General features: G+C 57.6%; 1 protein-coding gene and 1 non-coding gene across 8 annotated transcripts; one reads left to right on the top strand and one right to left on the bottom strand.

Annotated features, from left to right (window-relative positions):
• Window positions 1-2,564: 2,564 nt before the first annotated feature.
• SLC25A29 (solute carrier family 25 member 29) lies at window positions 2,565-16,689 on the bottom strand. 7 transcript variants are annotated; one of them, XM_077941725.1, is made up of 6 exons: window positions 16,347-16,689; window positions 10,290-10,333; window positions 6,403-6,498; window positions 5,618-5,658; window positions 4,754-4,837; window positions 2,565-4,492 (listed from the first exon to the last, which is right to left on the bottom strand). In XM_077941725.1, the coding sequence occupies exons 5-6, from the start codon at window positions 4,814-4,816 to the stop codon at window positions 3,734-3,736; spliced, it is 822 nt and encodes a 273-aa protein (XP_077797851.1). In that variant the 5' UTR covers window positions 4,817-4,837; window positions 5,618-5,658; window positions 6,403-6,498; window positions 10,290-10,333; window positions 16,347-16,689; the 3' UTR covers window positions 2,565-3,733. The 7 variants fall into 7 exon arrangements, with proteins under 7 accessions (XP_077797851.1, XP_077797847.1, XP_077797850.1 ...); XM_077941721.1 differs by lacking the exon at window positions 6,403-6,498 and adding an exon at window positions 7,102-7,173; XM_077941724.1 differs by lacking the exon at window positions 5,618-5,658 and adding an exon at window positions 7,102-7,173.
• Window positions 16,690-18,014: 1,325 nt separating this feature from the next.
• Window positions 18,015-18,102, top strand: MIR345 (microRNA mir-345). The gene is given in 1 exon segment (NR_032484.1): window positions 18,015-18,102. It is a non-coding gene; the product is annotated as a microRNA mir-345 (primary transcript).
• The last annotated feature ends 1,117 nt before the right edge of the window (window positions 18,103-19,219 follow it).

Below are 19,219 nucleotides of genomic sequence, written 5' to 3' on the forward strand. Positions count from 1 at the left end.
CAAAAAGATCCGTTCAAGCCCTAACTCCAGGCAACTGAATTTGGCCTGATTTGGAACCTGGTCTCTGCAGATGTTTTTAGTTAAGATGAGGTCATACTAGCGTAGGGTGGGCCCTTAATCACATGTGACTGGTTCCCTTACACAAAGAGAAGACATGGAGACACAGACAGGAGAAGGGGGCAAGAGATGGTGGCAGCGATCAGAGTGATGCGCTTGTGAGCCCAGGGAGCCAAGGATTACCAGCCGCTACCAGAAGCTTGGAAGAAGCAGGGAACAGTTCATCCCTCAGAGCCCCCCAGACGAACCAACCCTGCCTGCAGCTAGAGTGTGGCCCTCAGAACTCCCAGAGGACACTTGGCTATCGTTTAGCCACCATGTGTGGTGTTTCGTTACAGCAGCCCTAGGAGACGGATGCAATCTCCAGGATCACTGTCAAGGGAAGACAGCAAAGAACAGAACAGTCAGGACCTTGGCCACACTTCGTGGGGGGTGCAGATGTCCCCCTGCCTGCCATGCTGCCACTTGTGCAAGATGTGCTGGATGCCTTCCGGGAACTGGAGACTGTCCTCGACTCAGGAGAGGCTGGCCCCAGGGAGGTGAAGGAGGTTTTCCTCTTCACTGCATAAGCCTGGGTTCTGGGGGTATTTTTAATCACCTTCATAGATCACTTATTTCAAATAAATTCACATCAGAGGCCGGACGTGGTGGCTCACGCCTGTAATCCCGGCACTTTGGGAGGCTGAGGCAGGTGGATCACTTGAGGTCAGGAGTTTGAGACCAGCCTTGGCAACATGGTAAAACCCCATCTCTACTAAAAATACAAAAATTAGCCAGGTGTGGTGGCGGGCACCTGTAATCCCAGTTACTCGGAGGCTGAGGCAGGAGAATCACTTGAACCCAGTAGGTGGAGGTTGCAGTGAGCTGAGAGCGCCACTGCACTCCAGCCTGGGCAACAGAGCGAGACTTCATCTCAAAATTTTAAAAAAGTTCAAATCAGGCCGGGCGCGGTGGCTCAAGCCTGTAATCCCAGCACTTTGGGAGGCCGAGACGGGCGGATCACGAGGTCAGGAGATCGAGACCATCCTGGCTAACACGGTGAAACCCTGTCTCTACTAAAAAATACAAAAAACTAGCCGGGCGAGGTGGCGGGCGCCTGTAGTCCCAGCTACTCAGGAGGCTGAGGCAGGAGAATGGCATAAACCCGGGAGGCGGAGCTTGCAGTGAGCTGAGATCGGGCCACTGCACTCCAGCCTGGGCGGCAGAGCAAGACTCCGTCTCAAAAAAAAAAAAAAAAAAAAAAAGTTCAAATCAGGGAGAAAAGAAAATGTAAAAGAAATTCATTAAAAACAGCAGCAGCTCCGCTGCCTGCCTGGCAGATGTGTTGGTCGTGTGAGGCGGCTGGACTGGGAAGTGTGAGGCAGCTGGAAGCCCCCCGCCCCTTCACCTTGCTCCTTGCCGCACCACCCCTCACTTCCGAATGGCTGGCCTGTCTGTGTGCTGTCCCCAGATGGCAGGCAGCAGCAGGGGTCGTGGAGAAGCCCCAGGGTGAGCAGGGCTGGAGAAAGCTTTGTGCTCAAATCAGTTCCTGACAAGGGTCACGTTGGGGCCTTTCCAGAGAGTGCAGATGTGTGGAGAGATCCAGGGTGATGAGGACCACAGCCACAGGCGGACCAAAGCTGCCCTGAGAGATTCAGCCACCCAGGCCTACAGAGGCAAAGGGGCTGCCAAACTGGACATGGAGGAGCCAGGGAAGGGGCCCCTCTCTGTGCCCATGGCCAGGGTGTGTCCCTCACCCCTGGGAGCTTCCCCTGGTTTATTTCACAGTAAAGAGAAGTGAGAGGCAAGGAGACCCCGGGGGTCAACAGCCAGCTTCCTCGAAGCCTCCTGCCTCCCTGGAAGGCACTAGGATTAAACAGGCACAGGAACTGGGGCCCCTCCCCGACTCTCCCTTGTCAGTGGGCAGAGCTTCTTGGCTCAGCAGCTGGGAGGGACAGCCTCCAGGGCTGGTGGATGCAGAGGCTCAGGATGCCGAGGGCTAACTCCAGGAGGCTGAACAGAACTGCAGGTGAGGTGTGCAGTGAGACTGAGACCCCCACACCACACCTTTGGCAAAGCTCCAGGAAGCGCTCTCTGACCTCCTAGGTCAGGTTAGGTACAGTTGTGCCCAAGTTGCCCGGGTGGCTGAAATGGTCAGCTCCGCTCAGACCTCCCCTCCTCCAGGAAGCTGTTTTTGGGACACCCCCTGTCCCTGCTGCCCCGCCCACCAGTGTCCCTCACCACAGGCGTCTCATTGCTGGGATGATAGCAGAGGCACTTCTGCTGAATGGCCAGGCTGCACCAGCGTATTCATAAGCTTTACATTCCAATCCTCTCGCCCTTCATTAGCTTGCCTTACAGACGAGAAAACAGGTTCTCAGATGTATCCGCAACTGCCCAGGTCACATGGCCAAGGCCGCTGTCAGGATCCGAGGGCACACACACCTCTGAGCTGGCCCCTTCGACTCCAGGGCAAGGGTGTTGAATGAAGCCCTTTCCTCCACCATATGCAAAGGCAGCTTCACCACTTAAAAAACAAAGAAAACTTTATTCCCTTGACAGTTTCTGTGCAGTGACACCAGGCTGTGCAAAGCCCAGTGTCATCTTCATCAAGCACATTCCCCAGGATGCCTGGGACGGCCTTCTCCTGCCCCAGGCCCCAACTAGCCACCCCTGTGCCCACTATCAGACCCTGTGCCTTCACAGGGATGAAGCCCTGGCTCTGAGAATGCCTAGGAGGCACCGTTTGCTGGGGAGCAAGAGGAACTGACCTTTGGCTTCTTTGTGGCTGGAGGTGTTCCAGCCCTGGTGAGGGGGATCCCATATTGTTCTCTGCTGAGCCCTCTGCACACCTTGGGGGATCCTGGCTGGCGGGGATGGGTGGACCAGAGACTCAGTTGTCCATCAGCTGGCCATGTCCCCATTTTATGGACAGGCAGCCTGAGGCCCAGAGGTGGAAGGATTTCTTCTTGCCACAGCTGCATCACACTTGAACTGTCGAGACCTCCACCCACTGGTCTGTCTGCTCCCCACGCTAGTCCCGTTCGCCGATATGGTGCCTCCAGCAGACTCCATGGCTTCCCGGAGGGTGGAGGGTCCCCAGTTCACCCTCCAGCAGGAGTGGCAGCAGCTGGGGTACCCCTAGCAGTGGCATGTGGAGAAGCTGGGGTATGCAGAGGATCCAGTTCTGCGACACCAGGAGGCACACCAAGTTTTCCTCTGTCCCTAACACAGACCAGAGGTGGCCCACCAGCCTCCCGGGTGGAGGATATATGGAGTCAGGTCCCTGGGCAGCCCCTTGGTGGGCCATCAGAGACCCGTGGGAGCCAGCCTGCAGGGCAGGAGCACAGTGGCGTGGCCAGGATCCCAGAAAGGGGCTGGAGTGTCTGCCTCAATTTCCAGGATAATGAATGGTGCAATGTCCTCAGCCAGGCCAGGTGCTGGCTGCCACTCAGAATAATCTCTGACCTTCGTGACTCTACAATGTGGGTATGAGGGTCCTTATTTCACAGATGAGAATACTGAGGCAAGTGAAGTTCTCGGCCAAAGCCACCCGGCTGATCAGCAAAATTCAGCCCAGGTCTGAGAGAGTCCACAGCCCCCGGCATCCGAGCAGGAGCACGGCAATCGACTCAGGGGCCAATTTATGTCTCAGGTTTCTGAGAAGGGGCCCTGGGGAAGGAGGGCGGGGTGAGTGTCACAGGCTGGAGGGCTGCGCCAGAGCGGGCCCCGCAGGGGCGGCGGAGGCGGCGGGCACAGCCTCGCCCTCGGGCCCGGCCTCTTCGCCGCGCGCGTAGGTGAGCACCACGGTGACCGTGGCGAAGGTGGCGGCGTTGACGGGGAAGGCGCGCAGCAGCGTGGACGCCAGTCCCCGTGTGAAGACGCGCCAGCCCTCAGCGCGGTAGCTCTGGCGCACGCAGTCCAGGATGCCGCAGTAGCGCGGGGCTCCCCGCAGCCCGTCGGCCTGCAGCCGTGACTTGACCACGTCCACAGGGTAGGTGGAGAGCCAGGACATGATACCCGACGTGCCACCTGCCAGCAGCAGCTTGGGCACCAGCAGGCGGTCGCCCGGCTCGCAGCCCAGCGCCCGTGTGAGCGCGTCGTAGGTTAGGAAGTAGACGCCGAAGCTGGGCGTCTCTCGCAGCAGCGTGGACACCATGCCCCGGTTGACGCCACGCAGACCCTCGTGCCCGTAGATCTGCACGAGGCAGTCCAGCGAGCCCTTGTAGGTGCGTGCCGGGCCCGCGTCCTGCAGCTGCAGCCGCGTCTTGGCCAGCTCCATGGGGCAGCAGATGACGCACTGGATGGCGCCCGCCGCCGCGCCTGCCAGGAACTGGTTGAGAGGCGAGTCGTGGCCCAGGGCCCGGAGGGTGTTGCCCTGTACCCCGAACACCAGCGCGTTGATGAAGGTGAGCCCCATGAGCGGCGAGCCCAGGCCCTTGTACAGACCCAGCACCTGCGGGGGCAGAGACGCCATCAGAGCCGGCAACACGCACCTCCTGGGCCCTCCACGCGGAGAGGGGTCGGAGGATGGCAGCCCCAGCCCACCCCAGGGGCTCCTGAGGACCAAGCAGAATTTCTTTGGAACCTAGGTCCTGATTGGCCTCCTGGCCATCCTGACACCTTCCTTCCTGGCTCTCTGGTCTGGGGTGGTGGCAGCCCGGAGACTGGTTCCCCATCCTGTGCCTCCCGAGCCCTACCAGCCCAGGCCACTCACACTCTCTTGCTTGATGATGGACTTGAAGCAGTGCAACGTCCCACGGTACTGAGGCTTCTCCATGCTCTGGACCTGAAGCCGCACCTGGAAGGAGAGGGTCCAGTGAGAGGCAGGCAGGCAGGGCCAGAGCACCCAGCTCCCGGGTCTGGCACTCAGGCTGCCTGGGAGGGTCTCCTAAGGAGGCTGGGCACTCAGGCACAGTCTAAGACTTTTGTAATTCCAGGGCAGGGCGGACCGGGTATCTATGCCTTTTCAGGATGGGGTGCCGGTGGGCAAACAGCTACAGGGACAGGCTGCTGGAGACAGGGTAGGGGGTCCCCAAGATCTCAGACCAGTTGAGGTTAAGCCTCTTGTTTACACTATGGCTGCACAGTGCACTGCCGGTGGGGCATGAACGACCTCCTGAGACCGGCCCATTCTCCAGGTGATGCTTGTCATACTGCTGAGTGGGCAGCCCATGTCCCAGACCAGGCTGAAGGTCCCCTGCCCTAATGTCCCATCAGACTGGCTTCGAGGCAATAGGTGCAAAAAGTGATGAGCCTGGCCGGGTGCAGTGGCTACATCTGTAATCCCAACACTTTGGGTGGCCGAGGTGGGTGGATCACTTGAGGTCAGGAGTTCGAGACCAGCCTGGCCAACATGGCGAAACCATGTCTGTAAAAAAAATTAGCCTAGCGTGGAGGCACACGCCTGTAATCCCAGCTACTCAGGAGGCTCAGGTGGGAGAATTGTTTGAACCGGGGAGGCAGAGGATGTAGTGAGGTCACGCCACTGTACTCCAGCCTGGGCGAGAAAGCAACACTCCGTCTCAATAAATAAATAAATAAATAAATAAATAAATAAATAAATAATATAAGCAATGACCTTGGCTCCAGGAGCTCCTGCCTGGTCTCTGCCAGTAGCCTCTAGTGAGAACAGCAGTTACGAGTTAACAGAGCAGTGGCAAGAGAACAGCCAACAACCTCCTTGGGGACCCACATCAGCAGCTCTGGGGCCCGGGACACTGCTCAGGCCCCACCGCCTCCGAGCCCAGTGGCCCAGAACCTCTTCCATGTCAAAGCGCTCTTTGTTGCCTATGAGCTTATCTCTGCTCGACAGGAGGCTCAGACTTGCAGAGCGGGGTGGGGGGTGGGAGTAAACTAGGTCAAGTCACATTCTCAGGGGCTGATTCCCTAGGTCTGACTCAGGAATGATCATTCATACAGCCAGGGCCACAAAGCAAGTGCCTTCGGTACTAGGCAGCACGGGACAGGGGAGGGCTTCACACTCAATTATCTTGGCATTGGGACAACTGCCCCCATTTCCAAGATGGGAAGACTGAGGCTCAGAGATGTTTTACAACTTGGCCAAAGCTGTCTTCTCCAGTGATATGAGTAGCTGTGTTGGTCAGAGTGAGGGTGGGAGGGAGTGCTGGCAAGGGAGAGCCCTCACCGGGAACAGCCAGGCTTCTGCCCAGATTCTGGAACCTTTTCCAATTCTCTCCACCAGAATAGGTGGGCCCTCTATTGGTGAATGCACTTACAAAAAATGTTTTGTTAGGAAACAAGTACCATCTCAGTACGCCCAGGACCTCAACAGCTGGAAGCCAATGCTTCAAGATTGGCCCGAAGCACCCCTCCCACCCTGGAGGCCCAGTTCTTGGCCAGCACCTTGATGTGAGGTTTGCTGCTTTCCCTTCAATGTTCTGTGGTCTCTGGGGGGATCTCTCTGTTCCTCCTGCAGGCCCAACACTGGGACTAAGAGGGCTGTGTGAATAGAACCGATGTGACGTGGAGCTATCCCTTCCCAGGTTGGATACTCAATGCCACCTGGGTAGTGTTGTGAAGTCTTTGCAGGTCACATACACTGGTGAACGCCCAAGTCCAGCAGCTCAGGAATGTCAGGCTCAGGTCAACTCAGCTTTTCCCACCAATGTGGGCAGAGGTCTCTCCCTACTTTGTTTCTGACCCCTCAGTCTGTGACAAGCCCTCACTCTCTGGGAGAGGAACTGTGGCCCAGCATCCCAAGTCTTGTCATCTACAGCTCAGGCTTTTAAAATCTTGGGATGACAGGCTCTCCTTTGAGGATTGATGGGAATGGACCCACCCCTGGGAAACTAGTCATTTGGACACAAGTTTAGGAAGCTCCCAGCTCCCCATAGGGCTGAGAGACCCCCACATGAGGACCCCCAATCCAGAGGGGGCTGATTTTTTTCGACCAGCCCGAGCCCCCACCCCAGGATCTGTGCTGGGCCCAAGCTTGTCTCACACCCTCCCTGTGCCTGCTACGGAGGGAACTCTGGGGTTGGGGAGATGGGCACGACAGGGTGGGGTCCAGGCTGGGGTCTGGTTCACCTGGTCTGTACTTACTAGCGCTCTCCAGGGTGAGGCTTACGCCCATCTACAACAAAGTTACACTTTTGCTATGGATGGAGACAGCCCCTAGCTCAGAAAGTAAAGGCGGTTAAAGCAACACAAAATTTCAACATCACATCCAGGCACGGAGCCCCCACAGCCAGCCCCCACCCACCCTCCCCATCCCCTGCCCAGGGATAGCCGGTCACCCCCTCATCACAGGTCAAGATGACTGCTCCCTGATGAAAGTGACTGTTTCCTTATTGTTGTTGTGTCCAAGGAAGCAGGACAGAAAATTCCCTTCGTGCAGAACCACGTGTGAAGGCCCATGTGCTTCAGGACGGGGGCTGTGGTTCTGGACGCTATAGAGGAGATCTAGATCTTGGATTCTTTCAGTCCCAAGGGTCTGGGGGAATAAACTGTGACTGTCCCAGCCATGAGATTGTCTGTGGCCATGTGACAGTACAGACTGACATGGACTCAGATCGCCCCTGATGATTCTAGGGTACAGCTGCAATTATATTAAGTTCAAACCAGGCAAAAGGGGCCCGTGGTGTTGGAAGTGAGGACAGTGGGCCAGGCCTGTCATCCCAGCATTTTGGGAGGCCAAGGCAGGAGGATCACTTGAGCCTGGGAGCTTGAGACCAGCTGGACAATGTATCAAGACCCCATCTCTACTAATAACTTAAAAAAAATTAGCTAGACATGGTGGTGTCTGCCTGTAGTTTCAGCTACTTGAGAGGCTGCGGTGGGAGGACTGCTTGAGCCTGGGAAATCAAAGCTACAGTGGGCTACTGTACTCCACCTGGGGTGACAGAGCAAGACCCGTGTCTCAAAAAAAAGGGGGAAGTTAGGCCAGTGGAAGCCTCGGAAGAAGGGGCGGGAGGAGTTGATAGGAGCAGGAGTGAAGACTTCCAGAGGGCTGGCCATGTTCTGTTTCTCCTGGGTGGCAGCTCCCCACGCCTGTGCTTTGCGATGACTTGTACACCTAGGATGTGTGCACTTTCTTTTTTTTTTTGAGACGGAGTCTCGCTCTGTCACCTAGGCTGGAGTGCAGTGGCGCAATCTCAGCTCACTGCAAGCTCTGCCTCCCAGGTTCACGCCATTCTCCTGCCTCAGCCTCCCGAGTAGCTGGACTACAGGTGCCCGCCACCACGCCAAGCTAATTTTTTGTATGTTTAGTAGAGACAGGGTTTCACTGTTAGCCAGGATGGTCTTGATCTCCTGACCTTGTGATCCGCCCACCTCAGCCTCCAGAAGTGCTGGGATTACAGGCATGAACCACTGCGCACGGCCGGATGTGTGCACTTTCTACATGTGCTGGACCTCAACTAAAAACAAACAGTAGCCAGGGGTGGTGGCACGTGCCTGTAATCCCAGCTACTTGGGGGGTTGGGGAGGTCTGAGGCAGGAGAATCACTTGAACCCAGGAGGAGGAAGTTGCAGTGAGCCAAGGTCGCACAACTGCACTCCAACCTGAGTGACAGACACAGACTCCGTCTCAAAGAAAAAAAAAAGTTCAGCTTTTTAAGGTAGGTATGTCCAGATGTGATGCTGGGGCGACACAGTGGCAAAAAAAAAAAAAGGATCACAAATAGATCTTCTCAAAGACCACCCTCCAGACAGTGAAGTAGGGTCTGGGGAGTAAAATTTCATGGGCTGGAGAAACTCCTGTCCCTGAGTCACACCAGGGATGCTGCTCGCGGGCTCAGTGGCTCAGGACGGCGGAGCACCAGAACGAAAGTGCTCCCCGGCCTGCCAGGGGCTGCCTGAGGGGGCCGGGCAGGAGCCCAGCAGGTCTGGCCGATTCATAGCTCAGAGAGCCTAGGCCTCCACGGAGCTGGAAAGAGGAAGTGAATGCGAGGCACTTCTTGGTTGCGAGAGGCATTCACAACACATGACGATGAGATATAAACACAGTGCAACGTGGACACTGCCAGGCTGTCCTGGGCTGCTCTGGCCTGGGGGAGGGTTCACGGGTGGCCTGGCCAGGCAGCGCGTGGGCACGGCTGGGGCCGGGGGCTGTGTGGGCAGGCTCTGCACAGCCTCCCTCTCGGCAGGCTGGTGCAGGAAACGTGGGGCCGCTGCCTGCCAAGAAAGCCTGGCCCTTCAGCCGCCTCCACAAATTGGATGGAAGAGTTGTGCTTTTCAGAGCCAGCATTTAATCCAACATAAATTATGCTGGTGAGCACTGGCACGATGACAACGTTTGAGCCCAAAGATACAGGGACCTGCCCAAGGTCATGCAGAAAACCAGCTGGCAGAGGGGCCTGGACCTGCACAAGGCCCAGGGACAGAGCTTTTTAAGGTCACAGCCAATGCATAAGGCCGGGCCCTCACTCTTGTGCTGGATGCAATCCAGCCTTATGGTAAGCAGTCACTGTCTCTGCCAACAAACACCTGGGCTCACTAGAAAAGGAGACCGGAAGTCTCCTGCCAACCCAGCTCAGGATGTGCATCCTGCCTTGCCTTCCCTCAGTGGGAAGAGGGGCCACGTGTAGTGCTGCCGGCAAGCACAAGGCTGGTCTGGTGCCCGCCACTCACAGCTTGCCCTGGGGCCCAGGAAAAAGCGTGAGGAAGGGCCCCACTGCGCTACTTTCAGAACATACAGCCCAACCACAAGCGGAGGGTGGGGGATTTATTTGGGAATTGCCAGCTGGAGGACACAGATTTCCTTGGTTTCCGTTCAGGGGGGTCTGAGAACCTGGAACTCCGGTTTATGGAGGTGTGGGGTGTTGTCAAGGAACCGGCTAACAGAGCCCTTCCTCACGCCTCTGGCACGTGGGAAACTATCACTCGGACTCTCCGTAAGGATGATCACCACTCCGTGAAGATCATGTTCATGGGAGGTACGAGTTTTGGCTTTTTTGTATTTTCTCTCTGAACTTTTCTTTCTTTCAAGGAAGTGTTTGGGGGAGTTCTGCATGGGAACAATGTGGGTGCCCTTGCTCTGGGTGGGAGGAAACCTCAGCACCTCGGTCCCAGCTGGCCAAGCCCAGGATGGACTTGGCCATGAACCCAGAATGTGGATCAGCCCCAGCTGGGAGATGCCAGGACGAAGCAGCAGGAAGGTTCAGCCCGGCGCGGTGTAAAAGCAGCTGCCCACCTGGGGCTGTCCACGGAAACGGGCTTCCAGCCACCCCAACCCTGCGAGCCTCTTTCCAATGTACGCGCCGAGAAAAAAAAGCAGCGATGAGACTCACCTTGACTGTGTCAAACGGGTGTCCCACAAGCACGCCTGCCACACCTGGAGGAGGAGAGGGGGACTTGTGACCCACATACCTCAGAAACGCAGTGCAGGGCACTGGGCATGAGGGGGTGCTGGCAAGGAGGACTGGCAGGAGCTCCTGCAGGGGAAAGGGGCATTGCCCAAGCACCTGTGGGTGCAGCAGGCAGATCCCGTGAGCCCCTGGAATCCTCATGTCCAGTGGGGGGGTATGCATGTGACATCCCAATGCCATGCCAGCATCTGTCCCATTGAGCGCTGGTGACCCATCTGCAGGCTGCTGCTCTCCACGGCGGACTGGTCTGGGTGCCTGACAGGGGAAGCTGTCCCCTGGGAGGCTGCACACACTATTTCTGGGAGGTCCCATTAATCCAAACACCTGACATGAGCAGGAGGCTCCAGGGATGCTGGACTTTGGGGTCAGACCCTCCCCAGATTTGAATTTTCCCCCTGCCACGCATCAGCCTGGCGTGCTCACAAATGACTCTGTCTCTGGGTCTCACTTTCCTTACCTGTAAAGGTTTACCTCCCTCCCCCAGGGAGTGACGACCCCAGGTCGTGATGCAGTGGCTGACACCCCCGTCCCCTTCCCTGGGTGGGAGCCACCTCGAGCCCAGGGAGACAGCTTGTGACTGTGCGGTCATCCTTAGTTATTATTTCAGGTCCTGCCAAAAATCCAGCCCCTCTTGAAGGACAAAGGTTCACCCCTCCAAAACGGCTCACTAACACTTCTCAGAGTCCTAAACACTGTGTAGGTGGCAATCATCTCTGAGTCTTGCCACCACTGTGAGTAAGGCAACCTCATTATCCATTTCACAGGAGAAACAGGCTCAGTGAACTGACTCTGACTCCCTTGCTCCTCTCCCTGGAGTTTCACCTGGACATCTGTTCAAGCTCTCCTTTTACTGCCAGTAGTGTTTATGTATAATTAAACAGCTAGCATCTGTTGAGTAACAAACTAACATTACAACCCATTCTCACTTTTCCACTTAATGCCTGTGGAAGTTACTATGCATCTCCACAAATTGAACTTTGTATCTTTACCTAACATCCTCTGCATCCTTTAATATTTTGGATCTGGCCAGGTGTGGTGACTCATGCCTGTAATCCCAGCACTTTGGGAGGCCAAGGCAGGCAGATCACTTGAGGTCAGGAGTTCAAGACCAGACTGGCCAACATGGTGAAACCCCGTCTCTACTAAAAATACAAAAATTAGCAGGTGTGGTGGCGGATGCCTGTAATCCCAGCTGCTCAGGAGGCTGAGGTGGGAGAATCGCTTCAACGCAAGAGGCAGAGATTGCAGTGAGCTGAGATGGCGCTACTGCACTCCAGCCTAGGTGACCCACAGAGCGAGACTCCGTGTCAAAAAAAAAAAAAAAAAAAAACCTTGGACCCTAAAACCCACTTGATATTAACTTTAACTTTGCCAATTCTGCTTTCTCTTTGGTTACATGTGACTGGTATGATTTTGTCCAACTTGTAATTTTGGTGTCTTTGTTGAGACAAGATCTCACTCTGTCACCCAGACTGGAGTGTACAGTGGCATAATCTCGGCTCACTGCAACCTCCATCTTCTGGGCTCAAGCGACCATCCTGTCTTAGCCTCCCAAGTAGCTGAGACAACAGGCACGAGCCACCACACCCAGCTAATTTTTGTAATTTTGGCAGAGACAGGTCTTGCCATGCTGCCCAGGCTGGGTTCAAGAAAACTCAAACTCGCCGGGCGCGGTGGCTCACGCCTGTAATCCCAGCACTTTGGGAGGCCGAGGCGGGCGGATCACAAGGTCAGGAGATCGAGACCACGGTGAAACCCCGTCTCTACTAAAAATACAAAAAATTAGCCGGGCGCGGTTGTGGGCGCCTGTAGTCCCAGCTACTCGGGAGGCTGAGGCAGGAGAATGGCGTGAACCCGGGAGGCGGAGCTTGCAGTGAGCCGAGATCGCGCCACTGCACTCCAGCCTGGGCGACAGAGCGAGACTCCGTCTCAAAAAAAAAAAAAAAAAAAAAAAAAAAAAGAAAACTCAAACTCCTGGGTTCAAGAAAACCCAAGCCTCCCCAAGTGCTGCGATTACAGACGTGAGTCACCGTGCCCAATGTGTAATTTTGAACCTTTTCTTACTATCTTGTTTTAGATGTTTTTTGTAAGCAACTATAACTGGATTTTGTCTAAAGCAGTCTGATTTTGCTGGAACAACTGAGGGATCCGACATTTTTATGCCACTTTATTTTATGTGAATGGTTTATTTTACTCCTTTTTCCATATTTTTGATGGTTTGGGAAAATTACTATTCATTCCCTTTCTCTTTTTGAGATAGAGTCTTCCTCTGTCACCCAGGCTGGAGTGCAGTGGCGCGATCTCGGCTCATGCAACCTCTGCCTCCCGGGTTTAAGCAATTCTCCTGCCTCAGCCTCCTGTGTAGCTGGGACTACAGGCGCATGCCACCACGCCCAGTTAATTTTTGTATTTTTAGAGACAGGGTTTCACCATGTTGGCCAGGAGGGTCTCGATCTCTTGACCTCGTGATCCACCCACCTCAGCCTCCCAAAGTGCTGGAATTACAGGCATAAGCCACCGAGCCCGGCTCAAAATCTATTTCTTAATCTGGTTGGGGAACAGTATGAACACTCTGGTGGAGAATCCTGGGCCCAGGCCAGCCTTGGTCCTCTGGCTTTCAGTGCTACCGATGAGAAATCTGCTGCCAATGTGGTGGTGGTGGTGGTGGTGGTGTTTTTCAATTCTGTGGGGAGGTCACTGACATTTTATCTGTGGATTTCAAGAATGTCACCAGGAGATGCCAAAGGTGTGTCTTTTCCTTTAAAGTAACCCTTCCTGGAACAATACTAACACTTTCACTGTGCAGAAAATTTCCACTATTATTTATTCATCATATTCATCATCTCCAGACCTGCTCCGTCTTCTTCCAGAGCCTCTAACATTCACAGGCGGATGAAGAAGCAACCACCAAGCCTATCTTTTCTTTCGTGACTTCCATCTGGGTTTCTGGTTTTCTAGGAGGCCTTTGTATCCTGGAAACAGGAAATCCATCCTGTTTCCCACTTCAGCTTTTTAATTTTCTAAATTTGAAAATCCTAGTTCTAGAACCTCTTTTCTTGGGCAGTATCTGGGTTTCTCTGGGTTTTGGAAACTGAACACTTGCCCAGGATGTGCCGCTGGACTTTACTTCTCCCTCCAGCGGGGGGCGTCTCGAGGCCCCTCCATGTCCCCTGAAGCTAGGTCCAGCTGTGGGGTCCCCTTCCTGTGGGTGCATGGTCACGCCTCTGGCCCCAGACCTGCCCAGGTGACAGCAACAGCAACAGGGCAAAGGACGGAGAGAGCAGAAAGACCCTTACCCCACTTGTCTCTGTTGGGAGGCCCCACTCAGGTCTCCCAGGACAGGCACTGGTTCCCAGTTTCTCTTCTGACTTGTTTCAGCACCCTTCGGCAAGGGGCTTGGTCTCCTTCACCCAGAAGAACCCATCCTCAGGAACGGCGTGGGTTGTGGGGCCGGCCTCCATTGGACCAGCCTCCTCACCACCTTCCTGAGCGCACGAGGAGGCCTCCAGTCACACCAGAAGCAGAACCCTGTCTCCCAACTCCAAAGCCACTGTCTACTGTCCTCCCTAAGCTTGGCTCCAGGGGCAATCCCCACCCAATGGTCCTCAAGGGCTGGGGCGGGTGGGGAGGAACCACTGTCCTGGGGATGGCTGGCAGCAGAGGTGGCTGCCTTCTCGGGGTTTCCCTCTCCTCCCAGGTTCTCCCACCCCTGGCTGAGCTTTTCTCTCTGTGCCTGCTTCTGTCCATGCCCCATCCAGAGCCCAGTGTTTATGTGGCCTCAAGATTTGGGATGATCCCCCAACAGGGGAGAGGGGGGAGGCATTCGAAACCTTCCACCATGCGAGGCGTCAAGGATGCTGTCAGTCAAGATGCTGGCCCCGCCTCCCTGAGAAGTTAAAACACATGACCCACACTAGGTGAATAGTAGGGAGTGGATAGTCCCCCTCCCCAGCCACCAAGGAGAAGCACTGGTATCATCTGCCCTGAGCCTGCAGTTCCCAAGGTGGGGTGCCTCTGGGCAGGCTGTCAGTGTGACCCCGGCTGTGCCAGGGACCTGGAGCCTGGGACACGGTCAGTTCACTGTCCTGAGGGCCCATCCTGGCCATCAGCAGAGCACGTGGTGTGACTTTGCTCTAGTCCCTCCACCTCCCTGGGCCTAGGTTTCTCTGATGAGACCAGGAGTGAGCCCCCAGGTGACTTCTGTCCTTGTCCACCTGGGAGGCTCAGGCTTATGCTTGTAGAGCCTTAGCTGGGTGGCCATTATGTGCCTGGGGCCTGCACGAAAAGTAGGGCCTGAGGGCGGAGGGGTGGCCTGTGCCCCAGTGCTACAGCACCAAACAGTGCCAGTCCTTGACCTCACCCACAAACCTGGGGCAGGGGGCATGGATATGATCTCTCCCAGGTGGGCCCATCAGGATGGACAGCGAAGGACACTCCAGGCAAGGAGGCAGAGGAAGGGCAGGCCAGGCAAGGAAGGGCAGAGGAGACCACAGGTGTGCCTGGAGGCGTCAAGCAGGCCTGCCTTCAGGGAAAGTGTTCCTACCCCAAACCCTGGTGTTTCCAGGAGAGCAGCACCGACGGTAGCGCAACTGCAGAAGGACTCTGTCCCTCCGGGGAAAGAATCCCCACTCCCCAAAGGCTGGAAGGAGGTGTTGGCCTGGGGACAGCCCCTCACCCCCCACCCACTGGAGCTGGAAGTGGGTGGGGAGCAAGGGTGGAGCAAACAGCGAGATCGGAAGCGGGAGGGGAAGGTGAGAATGGAATCCGCAGAGGACACGCCCCCTCTGTCTCCAGGGCACCCGGCGCTAGGGAGAAACTCTCCAGCGATTAACAGCAAACTCTGGGCTTTGTGCCCCGCAGCTTCTGACTGGGTGACCGACTGGGAAGTTCTAACTCCCTTCAACGCACATCACTTCCCCAACACACTCCCTTTTCAACGAGTCTCTCGCCCAAGAAGAAGCAGGCTCCGACGCCACAGGTTTAAATACTTAAGGCCACCGCTAGCCACTCCCGCCAGGGCTCTCAGCGCTGGCCGGGAGCTGAGGCTTTATTCAAGCCAAATTCAAGTAGATGAAGAGCGAACAAGGGCAGGTGCTGGGGAGAGAAGTGGGACCAAACAAGGGCAACCGGCCGGTCCTCTCTGCAACTCCCGCCGCCAACCACCCTTCCCCACCCCCCCCCCCCGCCCCGCGATATCTAACCTAGCCTCCCGATGAATCCTGGTGAATAAATTAACCCTCAGGATAAAAGCAGAGAAGCCAGAGGCCCAACAGAGAAGTACCGTGCCCGACGCCCACGGCTGGAGTACGGGAGAGCCGGGACTGCACGCCCTCCCGGGGACAACGGCATGGGAGAAACCCCAGGGCCGCGGCCGGGCCTCGGAGAAGGTGCCCCACACCGGCTCGCCCGGCCCACCTACCACCCCCCTTCCGCCCCCAGTAGCTCACAAAACCGCGTAGGAAGGGGCGGCGTTCCAAGGCGTGACTCGGCGCCTAGGGTCTGGCTAGAGCGGTTCAGTGCCCTCCAAGGCCAGCCGAGTAAGGGGTCGGCCCCGTAGCTCGAACCCCGCTGGACAGTTGCGAGGGACGGGGTGGAGTCAGCCCCCAAATATACAGCCGGGGGAGGGGACCCTGTTTCCAGTGCGCGCCGGACGGGGATGGGGGAGGGGAGAGATGAGTCCGGGACCTCGGCGCGGGGGGCAGTGGGGCATCCTCCCGGCAGTCCTGGCCTCCGCCCAGCCACGGTGCTGCCCCGGCGCCCCAGACCTCCCGTCCGAGCGTGCCCGGAGAGAATAAAGACACCTGCCACCGTGGATAGCCCGGGCCTGAAGTCAATTTACGCCCACGAGAGCCGCCCGAGGCAAGAGCACTGTGGTCCCCATTCACCGACGCGGAGACCCCCGCCAGCGGGAAGGCGCGACGCCAGGGCGTGTTGGTGGGCCGGCCTCCCTCCCCGGACCCAGGCCCGCCGCCTCCTTACCCCCAGCGCATCCAGCCAGGAAGTCCAGCGCCATGGCCGGGTCCCCGGCGAGGCAGCCCTTCCTCCTCGTACTCCTCCTGAGGCCTTTTGCCGGGCTGGGCGCCGTCGGGGTCCCGGAGCTCACGGTGCCGAGGCTGGGCCTGGCCGCCCCTCCTGGCGCGGAGCCAGGGCAGGCGCGGTCGGGGACGGTGGGGACGGTGGGGACGGCGGCAGCGGCGGGGCCCGCACTGGTCCCTCGGCGGCGGCGGACTCGCTGAATCCCCTCCGGCCGGCGGTCCCTCACCTCGGGCCGCGCGCCCCGCCCCTCGCTCCTGCCGGCAGGGCCCGGGCAGGGGCGCCGAGCGAAGCCAATGGGCGGGCGCGGCGCGGACAACACCCCGGGCACCGCGCTTCGCCGCCGCGCCTCATTGGCCGGTCGTGCGCGGGCGGGCGGGGCGCGGGGGACGTGGCGGGCGCGCGGGCGGGGCGCGGGGGCGCCTCAGACAAAGAGCGCGATGGGTGCGCTGGTCCGGCGGGAGGGGACGCGCAGGCCTGCGGGGTTGCCCCGAGGACCCCCCGGAGTGCGCGGGGCGGTGCTGGCCCGGATCGGGCCGGGAACTGGACCCTGGGTTCGGAGTCCGGCGCCGCCGCAGAACCTCAGCGCCCTGGCCTGTGCCGTGCGGACACTGCCGCGATAACGGCAGTGGAGAGCCTGGACCCTTCGAGGCCCGCAGGCTGGGACGCCGCTAGTTGTGAAACTCCGCGAGCGGGAATCGCCCCTGTGGAGCCTCCGCCCGTCCCGCCTGCGCGCCCGCGGCGGCGGTGGCCTCCGGGGCTTCTGGCCTCCTGGCCGAACCCGCCGCGTTCTGAGGGTCGGACGCGCACAGGCGCTTCCGGCGGGGCCTGAGGCTGGGATTTGGGCGGAGAGCAGGGAACCTTAAAAGGGAAAGGGGCCGTGGGGCAAAGGGTGCAGCCAGGCCTTCGGGCGACCGCTCCTTCCCGTGGACTGCGGGTCGCGGGAGCCACGGAAGGTTGTGGAGGGAGGGAGGTTCCTGGACAGGGCTGCGGAGTGAAGCCGGGCCAGATCGCAGCGCCTCCTTCAGCGGAGGCCGGACGGGGCAAGACCGGAGGGGCTCGATAGGGGCTGCGCTCAGGCGCTGAAGTCGGAGGGCGCTTGGCTCTGGGTCACCAGGGTATCCATGGGCTGCGGGGATGAATGAGAGCCGAGTCTGACTCGGCCCCTCAGGAGTCCCTGACATTCACAGTGGCAAGGGTCCGCCCTGGTCCCTGTGGAGGGTCCCAGTCGGTGACTTCCCGCCAGCCCTTCCCCAGTGCCTCTGGAGGTCGACTGTCGGGTTGGAGCCTGGGAGCAGGGCCGGGCCAGGCGCTTTCTCTTCACTGTAAGAGTCAGATCACAGCCTTAGGCCGGGCCCAGCTTCCTTCTTTAGGGCCTGCAGGCAAGGCCATACTGTGTGCCACGTTTCCAGGTTTAGGGTCCCATGGTTCTTTTGTCCGAATTCCAGTGGGTATCTACCTCCTGGAGGGGCAGGTCGGAAAGGTTCTGTGTATTTGGTACCAGGACACACAGGTAGGTATTGTCAGTAGTGCAGCCTGGTGCTAGGGGCGGGGGTCCCCAATACTCATATTAGTTTCCTTTTAGAGTCTAAGTAGAATGTTAAGCAGAGATGGAAACCCTAGGTCGGCTGACTCCTAGTCAAGGGCTCGTGGTGGCTGGTGGGCCCTGAACGAGGGGTCTGGAGGCCTGGGTTTGAATATCACCAGCCTCTCTGACCCACTTGGGTGCCTCAGGGAGGCAGGTGTGGGGATGGCGGAGAGTGGTCCATGGGCCAGAAAAGCAGTGGTATGGGGGCCCCAAGAAAAGCCCAGACCCAAAAGGGCAGGAGCTGGCTGTGGGGCTACTCAGGTGGCTGGAGGCCTCCTGCAGACACGGTGATTACACTGGACAGCCTACATCTAATCACTTACCTTAGGAACAGGGTGTCCTTGGGATGCTGGAGGGCTCATGAGGTAAACCACAAATCCCTGCACATTCATTCCTGGTTGAGGTTTGGGAGGAAAATCCAGTACCTTAACAACACCTGGCAATAGTGAGAAAATGATGGAAACTGATAAGGAGACAAGCATGACCTGTTTTGCTTTGTTGTTGAGAGACTGCACATGCCTTTAAAGTTATGCTTGGGGCAGGTTGCACTGAGCTCTGAGTAACCTTGGGAAGGTTACTGGGGTCCTTGGGAAGGGGCCTAATAGCCTGGTAAAGAGTAGGCACTCCATAGTTGAGCTTAGAAACCTCCTGGGGTCAACCGGGCGCGGTGGCTCACGCCTATAATCCCAGCACTTTGGGAGACCAAGACGGGCAGATCACAAGGTCAGGAGATCGAGACCATCCTGGCTAACATGGTGAAACCCCGTCTCTACTAAAAATACAAAAAAAAAATATTAGCCGGGTGTGGTAGCAGGCGCCTGTAGTCCCAGCTACTTGGGAGACTGAGGCAGGACAATGATGTGAACCCAGGAGGCAGAGTTTGCAGTCAGCCGAGATCGCGCCACTGCATTCCAGCCTGGGCGATAGAGAGTGAGACTCCGTCTCAAAAAAAAAGGAAACCTCCCGGAGTCCTTGGGAAGGGGCCTAGTAGCCTGGTAAACAGTAGTTATTCCATAGTTGAACTTCAGAAACCGCCTTGAGGGTTCAGTGGCTCATGCCTGTAATCCCAGTACTTTGGGAGGCTGAGGCGGGAGGATCACTTGAAGCCAGGAGTTTGAGGCCAGCCTGGACAACATAGTGAGGCCCCATCTCTAAACAACACCAAACAAATAAACAAAAAAAATCAGCAGGACGTGGTGGCGCATGCCTGCAGGCCTGTAGTCCTAGCTAC

This window comes from Macaca mulatta, chromosome 7 (assembly GCF_049350105.2).
Source record: "Macaca mulatta isolate MMU2019108-1 chromosome 7, T2T-MMU8v2.0, whole genome shotgun sequence".
NCBI classification, from domain to species: Eukaryota; Metazoa; Chordata; class Mammalia; order Primates; family Cercopithecidae; genus Macaca; species Macaca mulatta.